The sequence below is a fragment of the Schistocerca gregaria genome, chromosome 10 (assembly GCF_023897955.1).
Source record: "Schistocerca gregaria isolate iqSchGreg1 chromosome 10, iqSchGreg1.2, whole genome shotgun sequence".
NCBI classification, from domain to species: domain Eukaryota; kingdom Metazoa; phylum Arthropoda; class Insecta; order Orthoptera; family Acrididae; genus Schistocerca; species Schistocerca gregaria.
Window position 1 is genome coordinate 203,898,574 of NC_064929.1, and position 22,326 is coordinate 203,920,899.

Below are 22,326 nucleotides of genomic sequence, written 5' to 3' on the forward strand. Positions count from 1 at the left end.
AGTGGTTTCTTTGTTAGAGAGACTTCCCTTAAGCAGGAATACCTATCAGCGGACTTCGATCTAAAAAAGGTGCAGCTCTAACACCCACAACTGCAGGAATTTTCCCATGCTGTCACCTATAAACTTTGCCAACCTCCCATTCCCATACCTGTTGAGCAGGCCATGTCTAGTGAAACCCGTCCTGCTGATAGACTCCACTGACACCTCTGAAATGTGACCCATGCTTTGTGTCATCAGCGCACCCCCAGGTCTCATGTTATTACGCCTGACGGCTGTATTAAGATGAGGCCGATCGTGACACTGAAACAGTTCCACGAAATGCACATTCGTGTTGCCAGTCTGAGTGGCTATCTTTTCCAGGTCACCATCTATGTCATACTCCCCATCCCTATCAGTACTATTACCAGCCCCACCCACAATCACTACCTGATCCTCTTTAGTAAAATCCCTACATAACCCCCCTATGTTAACAGTTACCTGAGCCAATCCTGCATTAGGCTTCACAATGCTGGTGACCTGGTACTCACTCCCCAGCACTTCCTGCAACTGCTGGCCTACACCTCTGCCATGAGAGCTACCTAACATCAGAACCTCCTTCTTCCTCTTCGACATTGCAACTGTTCTAGCCACTGTAACTAGTGAGGTCTGCTGCATGCTTCCTACATCTACAGCTACTAGAGATTCCTCTCCACTAGACTCCGAGAGTTGGTCATATCTATTGTAAACACCAATAGTAAAACTATCTGAAAATCTTCTTCTCCTAGCAGATCTCTTGCCAGCAGCCAGCTCCCATTCCCCGACCCCCTTCTCCCTCCTCATCCTATCTAGTTCCTCCTGTACGTTTTTCAACTACACCTGAATGGCACAGATCTTACGCTCCTGCTCCTCTATCAACTTACTCTTGCTACATAACCTGCAGTTCCAGGAGAGGATCTCAACAGAATGCCCACTGGCTTCCCCACTGCATTCCCCCCAGCGAAAATTCTTCGAACAAGTCTCACACCGCAATCCACTACTCATGAACCTACGGCAAAGTCCACACTTCTCACTATGGTAAAATTTTACTTTTTCTGCGTTCCGCTACTACAATAAGAAGATATTAAAAACCTGACTACAATAATCACAAACTTAGTCTACAAGGGAAGTAACTATTATTATTGACAGCATTAATAAACAAAAAATGTGAATATAACAAAACACTAATACAGAAAGAGAATCAAACGTCTAATGACACAGTAACGAAGCTGAAAACAGTTCACAAAAGGTTCTTCTGAAATTATTTCACCAGAAAACACAAAAAACACCTGTTGAACACTACTAAAGTTCGTAAATAATCCCCTATACACGAACAATTAATTAGTACTTAGCTTTCGACGCGCCACTACAGCTGCAACTGCTCAGCGTGGAATGTAAACACAGGTAAGAGGTTGCGTTGCTCGATACGAAACACTCACAAATATCAGGTCATAGCACAAGAAAGGCAGAGGTGAATATATAGTAAATACTATCACAAAAACCGTTAAAATATGTATCTGAAACCCAAAAATATATAAAAACTTAGAGAGCGATCTCACACGCAGTCACTCGCTTATGACGTCACACCAAAGATCATTGTATTTGATCATCTGAAATAGTCTGTCAGTCAACATATTCTTATGAAACTGTATTATTCTTCTACAGGGTATTACGCACAGCAGTTAGTATACAACACCCTGCCTCCACACAGTGTCATGCATTGCAGACAGATCCATACAGACAGCAGATGTCTTTACTTGCTTCATAGCTTTAGGAATCACTAGGTTGATAGGTGAGAGTCCCGATGACATTTAACAATTAGGGATGTTGTTGGTGGTAGGAAGAGATACACACTGTCTTGTGGCGACAATAACAACGTGATACTGCATGGAGGCATGTTCAAAAGAACATTACCTTCTACTTCTGAACAATGTAGGCACAGCAATATCATAGTCATCTGCCAACACCGGGCAAGCAACTTTCAGTTAATGTGTGTTCTTTGTACAGAAATATACAACGAATGTATGGGGTTGTAGACACATGGTTGACAACATATGGAAGTTTGTGTTTGGCCACAAGTGGTTGGATAGCGACCGCTCGCAATAAGCGGGAAATCTGGATTTTAGTCCTGGTCCGGCACAACTTTTCACTATCGTCAGTCCATTATACAGCTGATTGTTGTCTGTATTTGCAACTGGGCTTAATAGCAGGTGAAGATCAGATTAGATTATATATACTTTTCGTTCCAATAGATCCATCCTTCAGGATGAAGAATGTGTCAGAGAAACAAGAATGCACAATAAATATTTGCAAATAAACACAGATATGCTGATAGTAAGTGACAAGTTTTGTGTGTTGTTGATAGTGGTAAATGCAGCATTCTATGAAGGAAATTGCTAATATGAGTGAAACACTCGTGCAACCCAAACCTAAAATTATGTACAAGTATAGGAAGCCCATTCTAAATAGGACTAATGGGGGATATTAAACTTGTACCAAGAAGAAAACGGTAACCGAGCGACGTGGCACAGTGGCTAGCACACTGAACTTGCATTTGGGACTTGCTCCAGACCAAAGCCGGGATGGTTCCTTTGAAAGGGCACGGCCGACTTCCTTCCCTGTCCTTCCCTAACCCGATGAGACTGATAACCTTGCTGTCTGGTCTCTTACCTCAAACAACCCAATCCACCCCAAAAAAGCAGTAATACAAATGGTCACCAGGTTGTGTGACTCGTGGAAGCACTTTATGGAGATGCTGAAAAACTTGAACTGGTAGATGCCGTAGAGCTGTGAGTTCATAGGCCTTTGTAGTTGGAGTTCATTCCAACAAAACCCTTCTAGGTATGTGACTGCATCATATGTAACAAAACTATGAGTAACACTAAAGTAAAACACTTACAGCTGAAAGTAAAATGACACCATTTAATAATTTTATAGAAGCTGTGGACCCATATTACAAGAAAGTAATCAAAAATACTATCGTTTCAACTGCTATTGTAGACAGCCTTCATCAAGTTGACTACCCAGACGAAGGCTACTTGCAATACCAATGGAAACATTGATAGTTTTGTTACATGTGATGAAGTCGCACACTCAAAGGATTTTACTGAGATGTACACATAAATTTCAATAATCAGTATTAAGTGAGAAGCTCGAAAAGTATCACACCTGTAGGGAATGTGAAGACAAGATTAGTCAGATTATAGTACAGATGCTGAGATTTAAACAGTCGTTCTTCCCCCTTCATGTACGTGAACCGAATGGGATAAAACCCTACGATGTGGTACATTAGAAAGTACAATCAGCTATGCCCTTCAGGGAGATTTGCAATGAACAAAGAAAGTAATGGGAGTGCAATGGCGCGGTTACTGTGTGATTCTTCCTACAGCAAACAGTTCCACTCACCTGTTAGTAACTTCTTCCTCTCCCATCATATCCACACCCCTTTACTCTCATAAAAATGCGTAATGTAAGCCGGCTAGAAAAAGCTGTATCACAGACTAGCCGCACTACACATCTTTACAGGTCGTATCAAAATGTTTTACAGTATCATGCTGTCTGAGTGATTAATTGAAAGGTAGTTGCGAGTAGGAACTTCAATATATTGTGCCTTGTTTGACACAAAACACCACCAAGCCTGTGCTGATGTTAAATTACTCTTTCATCATTCACACGCAGTCATGCTCACTCATAACAGTCAGTACATAGCAGTTAACAAAATCCATTACCAAAGCATTAACAAACGTATTGTCTGTGACAGAATGTTCGTTCAAATATTACGCAATTTGACCAATACAAAAGTTCAGTTTGCAGTCACGACACACTAAAAAATGTTCAAATGTGTGTGGATTCCTAAGAGACCAAACTGCTGAGGTCATCGGTCCCTAGACTTAGACACTACTTAAATTAACTTAAACAATCTTATGCTAAGAACAACACACACTCCCATGCCCGAGGGAGGACTCGAACCTCTGGCAAGAGGGTCTGTTCAATCCGTGACATGGCGCCTCAAATCGCGCTGCCACTCCGCGCGGCACGCCACGCTCATTTTGGTTATCCAAAAGTCACAGTCTACATACTAAAACCGGAATTTCACATGTCCGTGTGTCTCACGCGTTACGTCCAGTTTGGGACACTTCACAGACAAGTTTTAACAATTATTTCGTAAACTTCGCACATCTACAGTATACAGAGCTCCTTATCTCCACGTCTGAATGTGATTATGGCTGAGATCCGAATTAAACTTAGGCCTCACAAAGCTGTTCTCTTAGACCACAAAATGCGCGCGACCGTACCGTCCACTGAGTGGCTGATATACACTGATGAGCGAAAACATTATGATCACCTGCTTAACAGCTTGTTTGTTCGTCGTTGGAACGAAATACCTCACTGATTGTGCGTATCAGAGATACGACAGTTTGTTGATAGGTTTGTGGAGGCACATGGCATTAGGTGTCTGCGCACAGGTTATGTAATTCGCGTAAATAACGAGCCACCGATCTGCGGACGTGGTTCTGGCGCCCCACAACGACCCAGATGGGTTCAATAGGATTTACATCACGTCATATTTGGTCGCTGACACATCAATGTGGCCGGCCGATGTGGCCGAGCGGTTCTAGGCTCTTCAGTCTGAAACCGCGCATCTGCTACGGTCTCAGGCTCGAATCCTGCCTCGGGCATGGATGTGTGTGATGTCCTTAGGTTAGTTAGGTTTAAGTAGTTCTAAGTATAGGGGACTGATGACCTCAGATATTAAGTCCCATAGTGCTCAGAGCCATTTGAACCAGTTTTTGAACATCAATGTGAGTCCACAGTAATGCTCCAAAAACCATTGTATGATGGCTCTGGTTCCGAGACACTGACAATTATACTAGTAAATATGACATCGCAAATGGAGGAGACATCAGGCATCTGTCAGCGTGTCTTTGATTACTACCACAGATCCTAGACAAGCACAGGAGAATATCTCTCACAAGCTTGTGTCCACTACGTCTTGCACGTTTCGAGCCTCCTTCACCTCTATGACAGCATTTATGGAGACGACCATCTACCTGGTGTAGCAAACCATTGACTCACCCAAGGAACCGACACGTTTCCATTGACCGACGTCCTAATCCCAATGGCCCTGTGCAGATTGCAATCATAACTGACGGTGTCCTTGGGTCAACAAGTGAACGTGGAAGGGTGTTTGGCTGCAGAGCTCCATGTTCAACGATGTATAATGAATGGTATGCTCCAAGACACTGGTGCGAGTACCAGCTCTGTGCTCTTTCGGCAGAGATGCAACAGATCACCATCTGTGTTACTTTACAGAGCAGACGAGCCTCCAAACTCCACGTTCAGTGAAGACTCGTGGACGTCCAACCATTTAACGCCTAGAGGTAGTTTCACTGTCCTCCTACCTCGTTCTGTAGATTCTCACAACAGTAGCATGTGGACATCGATCAGCTTTGCCATTTTCGAGATACTCGTTCGCAGGCTCTGTGTAACAATATACTACCCTTTGTCAAAGTCGGTTATCTCAATTGATTTTCCCATTTGCGGCCCATATCTTCACTAGAGTGACTCCTGTCTGAGGCTACTCTGTTTACATACTTTTGTTACTGCATCAAATGCCTGCAACACCACCAGGTGGCATCTAACGTCATGGTGGGCAGCGGTCATTATGTTTTGGCTCACTAGTGTACCTCATAACCAATCCAATACCAGTATTAAACCTCACAATCCCCCCTGTTTTACTTGTGTCCAATCCCATCATAATAGTTTTCATGAACAATTTATGAAAAGAATATCAGTCTCAATATCAGTGATGTATTTCGTTTCAAAGACAGACAAAAAAGCTATTAAGCAGGTGGTCATAATTTTTTGGCTCTTCAGTGTATGTATCCAGTACAACAGTTTGTAATAGGAGGAACCCTCCGTGGTACACAATCACTGTAAAGAAACTTCTATAGAAACAGAGATTACTGCATAACAGGTGTAAAACAAAGCGTAGCACTAGAGTTAGAGAGATGCCGAATGGCTGACTGTCAAGAAAGCAATGTGCGAAACCCTCAATGACTACTATAGCAGAATATTGCCACATGATAGTCTACAAACTCCAAAGAAATTCTTGTAGTATGTAAAGGTGATTAGTGGCACCGAAGTTAGTGGCAAAAACTGAGGACAGTAAATCAAAAACTGAAATATTTAACTCATTTTTCAAATATTTGTTTACAAAGGAAAATGGAGGAGAAATGCCCCAATTAAACCCTCATACCACTGAAAACATGAGTGAAATAAGCTTTAGTGTCGCTGGTGTTGACAAACAGCTGAAACCGTTAAAACTGAACACAGCTCCAGTGCACAATGGAATCCCTTTCAGATTCTACACCGAATTTGCAGCTGAGTTAGCTCCTCTTCTAACTCTAATCTGTTGTAGATCCCTCGAACAAAAATCCGTGTCCAGTCTGTTTACAAGAAGGGCGGTAGAACTGATCCACAAACCTGCCGTCCAATAGTATTCTTGTCATCAACTTGTTGTAAAATCCTTGAACATTCTCTTAACTCAAACATAATGAGTTAACTCGAATGGAATGACCTCCTATATGGCAACCAGCACGGATTCCGAAAACACCAATCATGCAAAAACCAACTCACACTTTTACCACGTAATATGCTGAAAGCTTTGTATCAAGGCAAGCAGGTAGATGCAGTATTTTTGATTTCCAAAATGGTTTGACAATGTACCACACTTATGGATATTGTCAAAAGTACAATCATATGGGGTATCAAGTGAAATTTGTGACTTGATTGAGGACTTTTTGGTAGGGAGGATGCAGCAAGTTATCTTGGATAAAGAGTCATCTCCAGATGTGGAGGTAACTTCAGGTGTGCCCCAGGGAAGTGCTTTGGGACCCTTGCTGTTCATGTTGTGTATTAATGACCTTACAGACAATGTTGATAGTAACCTCAGATTTTTTGCATATGATGCAGTTATCTGTGATGAAGTCCTGCCTGGAAGAAGCTGCATATATATTCAGCAAGATCTTGGTAAGATTTCGAATTAGTGCCAAGATTGGCTACTTGCATTAAATGTTCAGAAATGTAAAATCTATCACTTCACAAAACGAGAAAATATAGTATCCTATGACTAATTATCAGTGAGTCACTGTTGGAATCGGCCAGCTCATATAAATATCTGGTTGTAACACTTGTTAGAGATATGAAATGGAATGATTACATCAGCTCAGTTGTGGGTGAAACAGGTGGCAGACTCTTCTTATTGGTAGAATACTGGGAAGTGTAATCAGTCTATAAAGGAGACTGCTTAGAGATCACTTGTGTGTCCCATTCTAGAATATTGCCCAAGTGTGTGCGACCCATACCAGATTGGATTAACAGGGGGTATTGAACATGTAAGGTACAAATAAAGACAGTACAAACAGTTAAAGGTGTGCCTGACATGCTGAAGAGTGTTAGTACTATGTTGAAGAAACTGAACTGCCAGACTCTTGTAGATTGACGTAAACTATCCTGAGAAAGTCTACCAACAAAGTTACAAGAATGGGTTCAAAGTGATGATTCTATGAGCGTACTGCAAGCCCCTACATATCACTCACATAGGGATCATGAGAACAAGATTAAAATAACTACAGCATGCAGAGAAGGAATCCATAGCTCAACAGAATGGGAAGAAAATCTAATAACTGGTACTTGTTATGTACCCTGTGCCATGTGCTTCTCAATGCATTGTGGAGTATATATGTAGATGCAGATGTAGGTGATAGGATAGACCAGTGTCGAGACCCACATCAAACCAGTCTTTTAATTGGAGGCTACAAAAACAACCTGTTTTGTTATGATGTGACGTTCCAGATTTCTCTGAACTAAGTGTATCCAATAGAGTTACAATAAAGTACACATACCAAAAAAAGTTTTGCATACCTTGTTTCCGAAAGTTCTGGAACCCGTACAGAAAATTTTAATAGAGATCAACATAAACATCATTTCCGCCCTTTTTATTTCTCATGAAAGCCACAGAATGCATGTTGTACCACCATACAGTGAGATCTTCAGAGAGGGTGGTCCAGACTGCTGTACTCACTGGTACCTCTAATACCCAGTAGAATTTCCTCTTGCAATGATGCATGCCTGTCCACAAGTTCATCAAGGCACTGTTGGTTCAGATTGTCACACTCCTCAACGGCGATTCGGCGTAGATTCCTCAGAGTGGTTGGCGGGTCACAACGTCCATAAACAGCCATTTTCACTCTACCCCAGGCATGTCCGATAGGGTTCACGTCTGGAGAACATGCTACTGGCCACTCTGGCCGAGCGATGCCGTTATCCTGACGGAAGTCATTCACAAGATGTACATGATGGGGGCGCGAATTGTCGTCCATGAAGGTCAATGCCTCGCCCATATGCTGCCAATATGGTTGCACTATCAGTCGGAGGATGTCATTCACGTATTGTACAGCTGTTACGGCGCCTTCCATAACCACCAGCGGCGTACGTCGGCCGCACATAGTGCCACCCCAAAACAGCAGGGAACCTCCACCTTGCAGCACTCATTGGACAGTGTGTCTAAGGCGCTCAGCCTGATGGAATTTCCTCCAAACACGTCTCCAACGATTGTCTAATTGAAGGCATGTGCGACACTCATCGGTGAAGAGAACGTGATGCCAGTCCTGAGCGGTCCATTCGGCAAGTTATAGGACCCATCTGTACTGCACTACATGTTGTCGTGATTGCAATGATAGACCTCACCAAAGACGTCGGGAGTGAAGTTGCGCATCATGCAGCCTATTGTACACAGTTTGAGTCGTAACACGACATCCTGTGGCTGTACGAAAAGCATTATTCAACATGGTGGGGTGCTGTCAGGGTTCCTGCGAGCCATAATCCGTAGGTAACGGACATCCACTTCAGTAGTGTCCCTTGGGCGGCCTGAGCGAGGCAAGTCATTGACAGCTCCTGTCTCTCTGTATCTCCTCCATGTCCGAACAACATTGCTTTGGTACACTCCGAGACGCCTGGACACTTGACACTTCTCTTGTTGAGAGCGCTTCCTGGCCCAAAGTAACAATGCGGACGCAGTCTAACCGTGATATTGACCGTGTACCTCCTTCCAAGTGGAATGACTGGAACTGATTGGCTGTCGGACCCCGTCCATCTAACAGGCGCTGCTCATGCATGATTGTTTACATCTTAGGGTGGGTTTAGTGACATCTCTGAACAGTCAAAAGGACGGTGTCTGCGATACAATATCCACAGTCAACGTCTATCATCAGCAGTTCTGGAAACTGGGTTGATGCAAAACTTTTTTTGATATGTGTGTATATCTCTTTTCTTTAATTTTCTCTTGGGTTTCATTACGTCATTTGAGTCTAAGCTATTCAGCTATGGAACAAGCTGCTGAACATATAATTCACAGAGTGGCAATATAAAGGTTATAGATACATACAAATAGTACATACAGATAACTACCTAACCCAATACAGTGAAAAGTTCTTGACTGCTGGTAACATTCATGTCGAGAATGGAAGAATCAGCACACCAAATGGGAGCCTTATGCCTTTTGACTCGAAATCACTATTTTTCAGTTATTCTGGTAGCTTACAGAAAATGGAACATATGGAATAGTGTTGTTGTTGTTGTTGTTGTGGTCTTCAGTCCATAGACTGGTTTGATGCAGCTCTCCATGCTACTCTATCCTGTGGAAGCTTCTTCATCTCCCAGTACTTACTGCAACCTACATCCTTCTGAATCTGCTTAGTGTATTCATCTCTTGGTCTCCCTCTACGATTTTTACCCTCCACACTGCCCTCCAATACTAAATTGGTGATCCCTTGATGCCTCAGAACATGTCCTACCAACCGATCCCTTCTTCTAGTCAAGTTGTGCCACAAACTCCTTTTCTCCCCAATTCTATTCAATACCTCCTCATTAGTTATGTGATCTACCCATCTAATCTTGGGCATTCTTCTGTAGCACAACATTTTGAAAACGCCTATTCTCTTCTTGTCCAAACTATTTATCGTCCATGTTTCACTTCCATACATGGCTACACTCCATACAAATACTTTCAGAAACGACTTACTGACACTTAAATCTATACTCGATGTTAACAAATTTCTCTTCTTCAGAAACGCTTTCCTTGCCGTTGCCAGTCTACATTTTTTGTCCTCTCTACTTCGACCATCGTCAGTTATTTTGCTCCCCAAATACCAAAACTCCTTTACTACTTTAAGTGTGTCATTTTCTAATCTAATTCTCTCAGCATCACCCGATTGAATAGTAGGCTACACAAATTTCTGTGCAGTCACTAGAAACTGGTTTTAGAGATCTACATTACTTACACGTAGTGCGTTAACCGAGTGAATACTGCATTTCATTTCGAATGTGTCCTCGTTATTAACCAAATGGAATACAGTTTGGAGATCCTTGGTTAGTAGCCGAAGAAATTAAATTGAACTAAAGAAAAAACACAACTGATGTATTAGGCCAAAGTAAATAAGCTTGAATAATTAGAAATAAAATGGGAAATTTACATCACAAGTCCTCTCATTGTATAGGGGTGAGAGAACTAAATATCGAAAAAGATTAACTGGATGAAATAATGTATTGCTGCAGTCTCAGATTTAGATGTAACTGCCTTGATCGACAGTAACAGAACACAGTGGTGCGTGACGTGCAGGTACAGTTGTATCATAATGTGTAAAGGAAGCAGTAAATTTAAGTACGAAATTTAGCAACCTCGTACTTCTAATCTTTGAACTCGTATCAATCCAGGTGTAGGTTTAATGCTTCTCGCAGCTCTTAGCAGAGCACATTTCCGCTATCTTGATTCAGCATTTCTGTCTTACCACCTCCAAATATTGTAATGGTATTATTTGCGTCGTAATTGTCAAAATAGACAAGTCCATAACAGATGTTTCATTATCTCTGGCTCTAGAATGGAACTTTAAGACATTTCGAGTAGTTGGAATTGTATGTGTAGTCATACTCATAATGAATAACTGTGTTTTGTGGTACGCAAGACAATATGCCATTTTCGAATAACCAGCAGAACATTAATTTGCAAATACATTAAAGGTTGGCGAACTTGCCACTGTGCGCGGCTACATACGGATCACAGTTATTATTATTAGGTGGTGTTGCGCTCAGCTAGATAGCTATACAGCTTCACGTAAGATCTTTGGCACTGGGTCCAACGGAGTAGTTTCAGACAGGGCCAATTTTTATAATTAATTGTAGCTTTGTGTCTTTGTTGAGTCGTGCGAGAGCTGCTTCTGTATATTCAGAAACGATCAAATTAACGTAGAACGTATAAAAGTCGCGGAACAGGCCGAGAATTTCCATGAATTAAGGTTGCAGATGTAGTGAGTTGTTGGCTGTTTGAGGGTATGATCAACCATTTTTTGATCTATCAAGACTTCACTTCCGTGGCGTAGCTTATGCTATGATTTAAAATTTCTACGTTCTGACTGCTGCGAGGTAGTTCATATCGAACATGCGCGTAAACGGAAGCTGAAATTACTCGTTAAAACGAGTAAAGGAGATATTATTAAGGTACGATTGAAGTTATTCCGCTGTAATCTGTGTGGTGCTTTGTGTGTAGCGAATGTTTTTCTTTAAGTAATACTATAATATTGAGCATTGAATCACATTTTTAAGGAGAGCGGCGGAAACAAGAAGAATCATGGTATCAACTAGACTCTCCGGAAATTTTGGCGGTGGAGGTGAAAGCCCTACAGCGGGGCCCGAACCAGGACCGTCCAAATCAGCTCGCACTAGCTTGGTACAAACGTCAATTTGTGAACCCAGTACAAGCGTGGTAATTGTGAAGCCAGCCGAACCAAAACCACCACCTACTTTGTTAGACTTTCCTGCCGAGATTCTGGAGAAAATCTTTTCGTACCTGAGTTTTAAAAATGTAGCACATCTTCGTCCGGTAAGTTCAGATTTTTTTGTGCATTCTACGGGTCTATAATCAATAAATTTCGTGCCTATCGTGAAAAGTTTGCTGTAGGGTTTTTTTCTACATGCATTGTTTGACTATAGTGTTAAGTTTTAGATCGTGTGTAATGTTTCCAAATATTACTAAATGGTAAGAAGTCAAATATGTTGTATGTTCGTCTTTTGCGATTTTCTCTTCTCGCGTAGATTAGTTGCGGAGGAAGTAGGCCTGAATTTCGAATTTTTATCTAGCCTCCTCCATTTTGTGCGTCATATATGACCTTAGTGTAGAGAAGGTAATGTGGTATGGCACAGAAAGGTTTTTAAAATTCAGATTCAGTGGACAGCCGAAAATAAATTTTAATCTAAGCCCATCTTGTCATTGAGGTTTATTTTCTTCCATGAATCTGCAATTGTGTGTTTGTCTCTATTCTATGGAGAAACATTCCTAATATTTGCCACTGCCTCCAGCATTTTCTTAGTTAACAAATAGTTGTTCACCTTTCTGGTATTTTATTTGTACAGTAAATTAATTTCAGTTTTAACCACAGCAGGTTGTGCTCTAGAAGAAGTAGCTATTTGTCCACTGGTGGTGTTGAAATTTGCTTTCAGTTTTTTAGCCCCTCCAAGCTGCTGCTGAATAGCAACAAAAGTGGTTTGATAAGTATCTTGTTTAAATACCAAGATGGCTGCCATATTTAGTTCAAATCTGTGCTGCACACTCAAGAGTCTTAAACTGAGTTGCTTTGTCAAGCCCTAAAATTTAAATAGTAAAGGCAACAAACCACTGAATACTAGATGTGATATCGTGCAAAGGACGTGTGTTTTCTAAAGATCAAAGATGTGCATTATAGACATAAGATGGCATGTACTGTGAAACATTAATAAATATATTCTCAGAAAACTATGTAGAACACACAGTTTCGAACCCTACACAGATAGACGTGACCTCTTTAAGGTTGTCCACATCAAAACTGGTATCATTGACCATGATGTGGTTGTGGCAACAGAATACAAAGCACAAATAAAATGAGCAGAAAGATACATATGTTCAGTAAACCTGATAAAAAAAAAATCAGTGGTGGTATCTCAATGGGGAGCCTGACGCTCTTGCCACAGGACAGGAGCGTGCAGAGGAACTATGGCTCAGGTTTAAAAAAGTAATCTGTACATTGGCTAGATATGTTCCCAGTACAACAGTTCGTAATGGGAGGGATCCCCCAGTGGTGCACAATCACTTTGAATAACCTTCTAAAGAAACAGATTACTGCATAATAGATATAAAACAAACTGTAGGTCTATACATGTAGGGAGATGCTGAATGAAGCGCATTTGGCTGTCAAGAGAAGAATATGAGAAGCATTCAGTAACTACTATAGTAGAATATTGTCAAATAATCTTTCACCAAACACAAAGAAATTGTGGACATATGTAAAGGTTGTTAGTGGCACTAAAATTGATGTTCAGTCCCAATCAAATGAGACGAGAACTGAAATAAAGGTTAGCAAAGCAAAAGCTGAAATGCATAATACAATTTTCAAATGTACCTTCAAGAAGTAAAATCCAGGTGAATAGCCCCAATTTATTCCTAATATCACTGACAAGATGAATGAAATAAGTATTAGTGTCAGTGGTGTTGAGTAACAGCTAAGATTATTAAAATTGAACAAAGCTCCAGGACCTGATGGAATCCCTTTCAGATTCTATATTGAATGTGTAGCTGAGTTTACCCCTCTTGTAACTATAATCTGGCATAGATCCCTTGAACAGTAAACGCTGTCCAGTAGTTGCAAAAACTTACAGATAACACCCATCCACAAGAACGGTAGTAGAAGTGATTGACAAAATTACCATAGGATATCCTTGACACTGATTAGTTGTAGAATCTTGGAACATTTTATTAGATCAGGCATGATTATGTACCTAGAACAGAATGACCTCCTCCGTGCTAACCAGTATAGGTTCCAAAAACATCGTTCATTCTAAACCCAACTTGCAATTTTCTCACGTGGCATACTGAAAGCTTGGGCAGTCAGGTAGATGCAGTATTTCTTGATTTACGTAAAGCATTTGACTCAGTACCACACATACCTTTATTGTCCAAAGTACGATCATATGGGGTATCAAGTGAAATTTGTGACTGGATTGAGGACTTTTTGGTAGGTAGGATGCAGCATGTTAGCTTGGAGAGTCATCATCAGATGTAGGTGTATTGTCAGGTGTGCCCCAGGGAAGTGTGTTGGGATACTTGCTGTTCGTGTTAATGTATTAATGACCTTGCAGACAATATTAATAATTACCTCAGGCTTTTTGCAGATGATGCAGTTACATGTAGTCAAGCACTATCTGAAAGAAGTTGCATAAATATTGTCAGGTCTCGATAAGATTTCAAAGTGGCGTGGAGATTGCAAATTTGCTTTAAAAGTTCATGAATGTAAAACTCTGTGCTTGATGAAATGTAAAAGAAAGTAGTAATCTTACTATAATATCCATGAGTCACAATTGGAAGAGGTCCACTCATATGAATGTGTGTGTAACATCTTACAGAGGTGTGAAATTGAACAATCTCATGGGCTTGGTCATGGTTAAAGCAGGAGGTAGATGCCATTTTGTTGATAGAATGCTGCAAAGGATATTGCTTACAAATCACTTGACACATTTTAGGATATTGCTCAAATGCGTGGGACCCATACCAAGTAGGACTAATCAGCAGATATTGAGGAAATATAGAGAAGGGTAGCATGGATGGTCACAGCTGGAAATGAGTTAGAGATACTGAAGGAACTAAACTGAAAGATTCTTATAGATAGACAGAAACTTTTCAGTGTACATCTGTTAACAAAGTTTCAGGAACCAGCTTTAAATGATTATTCTGTGAATATATGCAACCATCTACATCTCACTCATAGGTTGTGAGGAGAAGATTAAAATAATTCAGTCATTCTTCTAGCACTCCATATGTAAGTGGAATGGGAAGAAACCCTGATGATCAGTACGATAGGGCTCACCATCTGCCATGCACTTAATCTTCATGGTGGTTTCCAGAGTATGGCTGACACACACACAAGGGAGGGGGGGGGGGGGGGGGGTCTTCATTGGAGTGACAGACTGATCTTTAGTGTAATCCAAGGTCTAAGTTAGGTTGAAAGGTGATAATTTGAGAGTTGACAAAGCCAACAGATGTGAAAGCTAAACTTGGCTCTTGTTACCAGATTGAACTGTTCCCAGAATGAGATTTTCACTCTGCAGCGGAGTGTGCGCTGATATGAAACTTCTTGGCAGATTAAAACTGTGTGCCCGACCGAGACTCGAACTCGGGACCTTTGCCTTTCGCGGGAAAGTGCTCTACCATCTGAGCTACCGAAGCACGACTCTCGCCCGGTACTCAACAGCTTTACTTCTGCCAGTATCTCGTCTCCTACGTTCCAAACTTGACAGAAGCTCTCCTGCGAACCTGTAGTGGAGCCTAATGTTTACATCTACAGCATATTCAAGCACAGTTTGCCACATCTAACTCTTTTAAACATAAAAACCAAAATTGCAAGCTGAAGTCAGGAAATGTACTTTAAGTAACGGGAAAGCCTGAATATACTGATGTACATATATCATAAATAAATTGCAAAAAATTAGAGGCCCCACTGTATAATGTTTACTGAAAAAGCATTCATCTGAAACATAGCAAGTTTCTCAATCTTGTTTATTTTGCTCTCACTGACTCAGTACATGTACCTTCTAAATTATTTTCCTTGCACTTAGACTTACCATTACTACATTACTTCAGTGAACTGTTATGTTAAAAAAAAATCATACTGAAATTTACTTTCCCTGTTTGTGGTATTATTTTTAATAGTTCTTAGTAGTTTTACTTTTGCACATTACTGAGAGGCTTGATATGATTCAATTTGTTAAAACAATGTTTCAGAGGATCCTTTGTTGACTCAGTGCAGAGTTAGTATCCTTCAGTGACAACTTCGCTAAATGTGTCAACAATCAGTTTGTTATTTAATCTGGAGAGTTGTTAGGTAGGGTAACTTAGGACTAGAGTTAACTTTAATCAAAGGCATACTGTACAGTGTCAAATGACTACCTGAATAAATATTCCCCACACGAATGTAGTGTCTAGTGGAGGGATCTTATTATGTATGTTGGATGGCCCCTGTCCTGTTCCATTTGCATATGTAATGGAGGAAAAGCTGCTGTTGTATGCCTATGTACACACCCTAATTTCTCTCATAATCTCTGTGTGAAATGTATGATGGGTGGTGCAGATTTGAAAACTACCTGGTACTGTGGGTTACTACATTACCAACAGTGTTTTGGTAGACTATTGTCTACCTTCTAAAAATCCCCATTTATGTTCCCTCAGTATAACAGTTCCTCTTTCATGATGGCTATACCAGCTGGCAGCATTGTGGCAATGAGCTCCTTTTTCAATTTGTCAGGCAAACTATTTGCAGACCTCAATTTCTTTTTCTTCTAGTATCACTTTGTAGTACTACCTCTAAATATTTAAAACTATTAGATGCTCTGAAGTTTAACACAAATTTTCGGATCTGGTACTGTTGTACATCTTTCTGCTAGGGGACATTACCTTAGACCTATCCACAGTTGAAGGGAATGTCATTCACTACACAGTGTAAATGCTGCCAAGTGTTCATCTACTTAATTTCCTTGCAGTCTTTCTTTTCTGTATGCAATGCCATAATTAGTCAACAATGTTAGTGATGCTGACTGTATTATGACTGAAATGGACCATTTTTTATTCAAATAGGCTTGCATTTACAAGCAGAATCTTCCAAATCCCTCTCAAGTCTTTGCGATTCAGATTTTCAGCGTTTTTCTTGTCATAGTTCAGTAGAATCTGGTGCTCTGTTTCTAATGACTCCATGATCAGTATGATGCTAAAGTCTATTTCTTCAAGACAATCACAAATTTGGGAGGCTACTTTGTCTTTGTTTTTCGTTCTCACTTTGATAGAATGTCAAATACTTTCCATTTGTGAAGGAAGACAGTGGTCTAGTGGTTCTAGGCGCTCAGTCCAGAACTGCACGACTGCTACGGTCGCAGGTTCGAATCCTGCCTCAGGGCATGGATGTGTGTGATGTTTAGGTTTAAGTAGTTCTAAGTTCTAGGGGACTGATAACCACAGATGTTCAGTCCCATAGTCCTCAGAGCCATTTGAACCATTTTTCTTACATTCGGCTGTGACTGGTCTGTCATTATAAGCATTTTTATGATTGACACTGATCTGTAGTGTAGCCCAAGGTCTAAGTTCAGGACAAAGGCCAGGTTGGTTGAGAGTAGAATTCAAGAAATGTCTTAATTGAAATTCTCACTGGAATTTCTATTTCTCCACTGATCTATGATAGCATAGATGCTATAGTGTTCATGTGAGGGTGCCATGTTGTGCTGCAGATCAAACCCGTTACTAAGTAATGTCTCCATATTTTTGTCCTGTTCTCAATACCTGTTGAGATATTGCTCAGTCAACTTAGCACATTGCTGAAATGAGTTGCAACCCTTCAACGCTGTAGAGCTTCTAAGTGCAGCATGTAACGTGGTGCTGTCTCAGTATGTGAGAAATGGCGTGTTATAGTTTCTCAAGGCATAAGAGGTTGTCCACACATGGAGCGCACACTCCTTCAGCATGACTGCCAGGCCACAAGAGTGCTGTGACATCTGCAAGAATCAGATGACTTGGTTGTTCACTGTCATTGACCATTCTCCATACCCCCCTGAGTTGGCATCGTCTGATTTTCATTCGTTTCCAAAATTTGAAGAAAACCTTTGATAATTTTGTATTGATACCGATGAAGTGGTGCAAGCAGAGGTGAGATTGTGGCTCTGTTAACAGTCAAGTTTTGTATGGTGACGGTACCAACAAACTGGTCTCTCATTGGGAGAAATGTGCTCATCATCAGGGTGATTATGTTGAGAAATAAATAAGTAGACATGCAAAGTAAAGATGTAGAATGTTACTGTTTCATTTAAAAAGCTTTGACCGAGTGAGGTGATGCAGTGGTTAGCATATTGGACTCGCATTCAGAGGGTGGCGGTATAGGCCCAGGTCCAATCATCCTGATTTAGGGTTTCCGGGGTTTCTCTAAATTATTTGGGTTTTCTGTGATTTACCTAAGTTGTTTAGGTTTTCTGTTATTTCCCTAAATTGATTCAGATAAATGTCAGGATGTTTCCTGTGAAAGGACCCAGTTGACTTCCTTTCCCATCCTTCCCTACTTTTATGGGGCGAATGTCCTCGCTGTTCGGTCCTCTCACCCGAATGAACCGACCTAACTCACTTCCCGGCGCTCCAAACTTCTCTTCCTTATCTTACTAACTACATTAAAAAGATTTGAGTTTTCACATAAGTTTCGAGCCATTACTTTTCAGGATGCCCTCATACATACATTACTCAAAAGGAAGCAAAATTCCAGTCAGCATCTTAGGGTTGCCATTAGTTCTGGAAATAGAGGTATAATATGGAATTTGAAACAGGACAAGCAGATGTCAATTTGAAAAAGACATTGGAAAAATCTCATTTTTGTCTCCGTAGATGAAATGGTTTGTTTACTAAGATAGCGTGCATCATCGCTGGCTGCACGCTGCTTCCCTACTCCCTCATTCATACTGTTTCTCCCCTTCCTGCCACTGCAGTCAGTACACTGCCATCACTTTGTGCCACTAGGCTAGCAGTTGCTATTGAGAGGCAGGGAGGCTTGAGGAATGATTTGTTTCAATCTGATTCTCAGATATTGTTGACGCAGCAGCAGGAGACAGCGACCGTGTACGCACAAGTTGTCTGAGTGATTGTATCAGTGTGTTTGTGCTCTCGTTTTCTGGCAAAGGCTATGACCGAAAATTTAGTTGTGAGAGTGTGATTGTTTTCTCTGCTTGCGTGTCTGTGGCTTGGCAATTATCTTTACAGTGAGTTCCTACCTATCCTTGCTAGTACTGTTTCTCAGAGCATTTGTACAAGTTACCTGTTACATTGATCACTGCTGTCTCATTTCATCAACGTGGTGTCTGTAATCCGTGAATAGCTGGCCACAAGAGTGAACTTGCACAACAGGCCAAAACTCCAGGCGATTTCTGCAGGTATCTCTAATGGACTGGGCCTGCAAATCTGAAGCCCATCGTTTCCCATTAATGTGCAAGCCCTGCCTGTCAGATCTAGTCTCACCAATCTGTCTGTAGGCCGGGTCTCTTTGTGTGTGGCACAATGTGGAGGATTTTTGTGGTTTATCCATTTATTTCTAACTGTGGTGCTCCTTGACTTTCAGGTGGAAGTCCAGTATTACGCTCTAGTCCTGAACTTAAGCTTCCTCCAAATATGATGCCATGTGACATCAAGGAACAAAGGTTCAGAAACTTCATGATATTTGTAGTTTGATGCCGCTCTCAATGCTAATCTGTCCTGCACAAGCCTCTCACCTTTAAATGTTTACTGAACCATGCATCAACTTGAATCTGCTAACCAAAATCAAACCTTACTTAATAGTTCTGTTTTACCCACACTTGCCTCCTTTAACAAATTAGTTATTTCTGAATGCCTCAGGGTGTTCCTGTCAACCTCTCAACAAGTCACTTGACACCCCAGATCTCTGCATCTCCATTCTTCCACATTTTAAAAGCTTATGTTTTCTTGTCTGTAATATTTATCATCTAAGTTTAAATTCCCTGTGAGGCTACATGAAGACTACTTTGAAACCTTCTGACAACTAAATTTAATTTAATTGAATAGATAAAAAAAAATCTGCTCGCCAAGCAGCAGCAGGAGTACACATGTATAAAGGTATTGAAATCTGCAAGTTTTTGGAGCCTGTGGCTCTTCCTCCTGGCAGTAAAATTTGAACAGAAAGTAAAGGACAAGTGAGGGGTGGGAAATAGGGAGAGTTCAGAAAAGTCACCCAGAATCCCAGGTCGGGGGACGAAAAGTATTTGGAAGGCATGTGTGGTGAAACAGGCACAGAGTTTGCAACTCATGTTATAGAGCATACTCTGCAACAGGATATTGTGTGTTGCCACTGTACACCCTCTGTCTGTCCTCTTACACTCCCACCAAGTTATCAGTTAGCATGAATGATCAGAGACAAAGGGTTTACACCGAAAACACACAATATACAATTGCAGAGAATACTCGGAAGCATGGCAGATGTGACCTCAGTGCCTGTTTCACCACACGTGTCTTCTGGATTTTTCCCTCAGACAAGAGATTCTCAGAACTCCACAGTGGAGGCTGGCATTACATGTCCTTGGTTCTCGTCTCTTGCTGGCCTTCATTTACATAAATTTGATCTTGGCATTTCTGCCCAGTAAATATTTCTTTCTTCACTCCTGGTTAGTTTTCTATATCATTTGTTTTCTGATCTGCCTGTTCCCTTCCTCCCCCACCTCTACCACATACTACAGTGCACATTGCTTTCCACTCTTATTAACTTGTGCACTATGTTTTGTTATTATTATGTCTTGTTTATTAACCTACCTTCAACCTTTAAGCTCTTGGGTTTTCCAATCTTGTCCAGTGCAGGCTCCAACAGTCAGTCTTTCCTTCTCATCCTGTCTTGATAAGTCTCCCCAGATCTGGTGTTACGCATAATTTTCCTGGACTTTTCCTGTTATCTTAACTTCACCAGTCCTTTATCTGGAAGCCCCTCTTCATTTCCCTATGACCTTTTGCCAGGAAGAGGAGTCACTGGCTTAGAAAGCTAGCAAATTTCTATAACTTTATATGTTTGTTCTTTCATGTCTTGCTCGGTAATTTTATCTATAGAGTTACATTAGATTTTCAAAAATTGATTACTTTCATTAACTCGTAAATTTGTATCTCATGTTGGTATATTTATCTTTTTGACTATAGCTTTTCTTGCCGTTGTCAGCATTATTTTTATAAATTTTATTTCTGCCAACATAAGATATTTTGCTGTCCAAGTAATAAAGCTTACCTATTTCCTTCATTCTCTAATTTCATATTCGGATTCCTTCAGCATTGCCTATTTCATACTTAAATGCCTTACTTTCATTTAATTTCTGTTGATGTTCAGATTATAATCTCTTTCTCAAGCCACTATCTATTCACTTCATCTGATCTCCAATTTGATTTGCCTTATCTGCCAGAATTATGCTGTCATTAGCAAACATTAGTTGCAATTTTATTCTTCGTGCACTTCTATAAATTTTCTAAATATCCCTTTGATTTCCTTTACTGCTTGCTGTAAGTACATATTTAATAAGATGAGGGGTAGGAGCTATGATCATAGATATCATCTTTAGCTAATTTTAGCTTATTTTCTAAGAAACGTGTTGCTACATTTCTCCAGAACCGAAATTGAGCTTCTTAAGATAACTCATGCTAGTATTTTGTGATCAAGGCTTTGTAAACTAATGGAAATACCTCGCTAGAGATAAATTTGTGATGTTTCTGAGAGTAGAGTGATAGGGCCATGCATCAATCACAGCTGTTTCTTGGGTTTCGTGTGCTTGCTCTTGTCTGTTCTGCAGACACAGTAAGTGCCTTGCTGGTTAGATTCCAAGGAGTGACAGGTTTTCCTGAGCATATGGAATGTTTTGTGAAAGGTGACAATTCTGCTCCACCCCGCTGCCACCTGTCCATCAGAAAATTATTTTGATCAAAGTGAGGTTCTATGGCTTCACTTGAATTCAGGATGGGTGTGCCTATGTAGGTAACAAATTCTGATGAATTTTAGGGGTCCCTGCCTGAGTCAGTAAAAAACTGAGCTCTTTCAGGCTCACTTCATTGTCTGTGTGTCTTCTCCCTGTCCTACTTTTAAGAGGTTCCTCCGTTTCTTTCCCCCAGATTGGGTAGAAGTATAAAGCTGAAATTTGTGACATACAATGGTCTAAGGTCCCTTTCGGTGTAAAAAATTAAGCTTCTATGCCAATGAAATCAAAAATATACGGTCATTTATCACGTATTATGAGACCTGCAAGCTCACTCAATGCCTGTAGGGTGCTCCCTGTTTACATATAATCAGGAAATTTTTTAAGAAAAAAATTCATAGCATGACTGAAGGAAAACCCTCAAAATTGTTGAATCATAATTGTCATGCCAAAACAAATTGTCATTTGTTCTGACTTTGTCTGTCTGACAAGACCCCTACTTCTCGGCAAATACCGAGTGGGGTGGCACAGTGGTTAGCACACTGGACTTGCATTCTGGAGGGCAATGACTCAAACCCATATTGAACCATCCTGATTTAGGTTTCCCATGATTTCCGTAAATTGTTTCAGGCAAATGTCGGTATGGTTCCTTCGAAAGGGTATGGCCAATTTCCTTCCTCATCCTTCCCTAATCAGAGCTTGTGCTCCTTCTCTGATGACCTCATTGTTGATGGGACATTAAACACTTAT

General features: G+C 40.8%; 1 protein-coding gene across 2 annotated transcripts in view; it reads left to right on the top strand.

Annotated features, from left to right (window-relative positions):
• The first annotated feature begins 10,989 nt into the window (after nucleotides 1-10,989).
• The window catches only part of LOC126293651 (F-box only protein 28), an 86,119-nt gene continuing 74,782 nt past the window's right edge, over nucleotides 10,990-22,326 (top strand). Inside the window, exons 1-2 of one of the 2 annotated variants that reach the window (XM_049986933.1) lie at nucleotides 10,990-11,571; nucleotides 11,677-11,953. In XM_049986933.1, the coding sequence (XP_049842890.1) occupies nucleotides 11,702-11,953 (252 nt within the window). In that variant the 5' untranslated portion in view covers nucleotides 10,990-11,571; nucleotides 11,677-11,701. The remainder of the gene's footprint in view (nucleotides 11,572-11,676; nucleotides 11,954-22,326) is intronic. The other variant, XM_049986932.1, reaches the window with a different exon arrangement.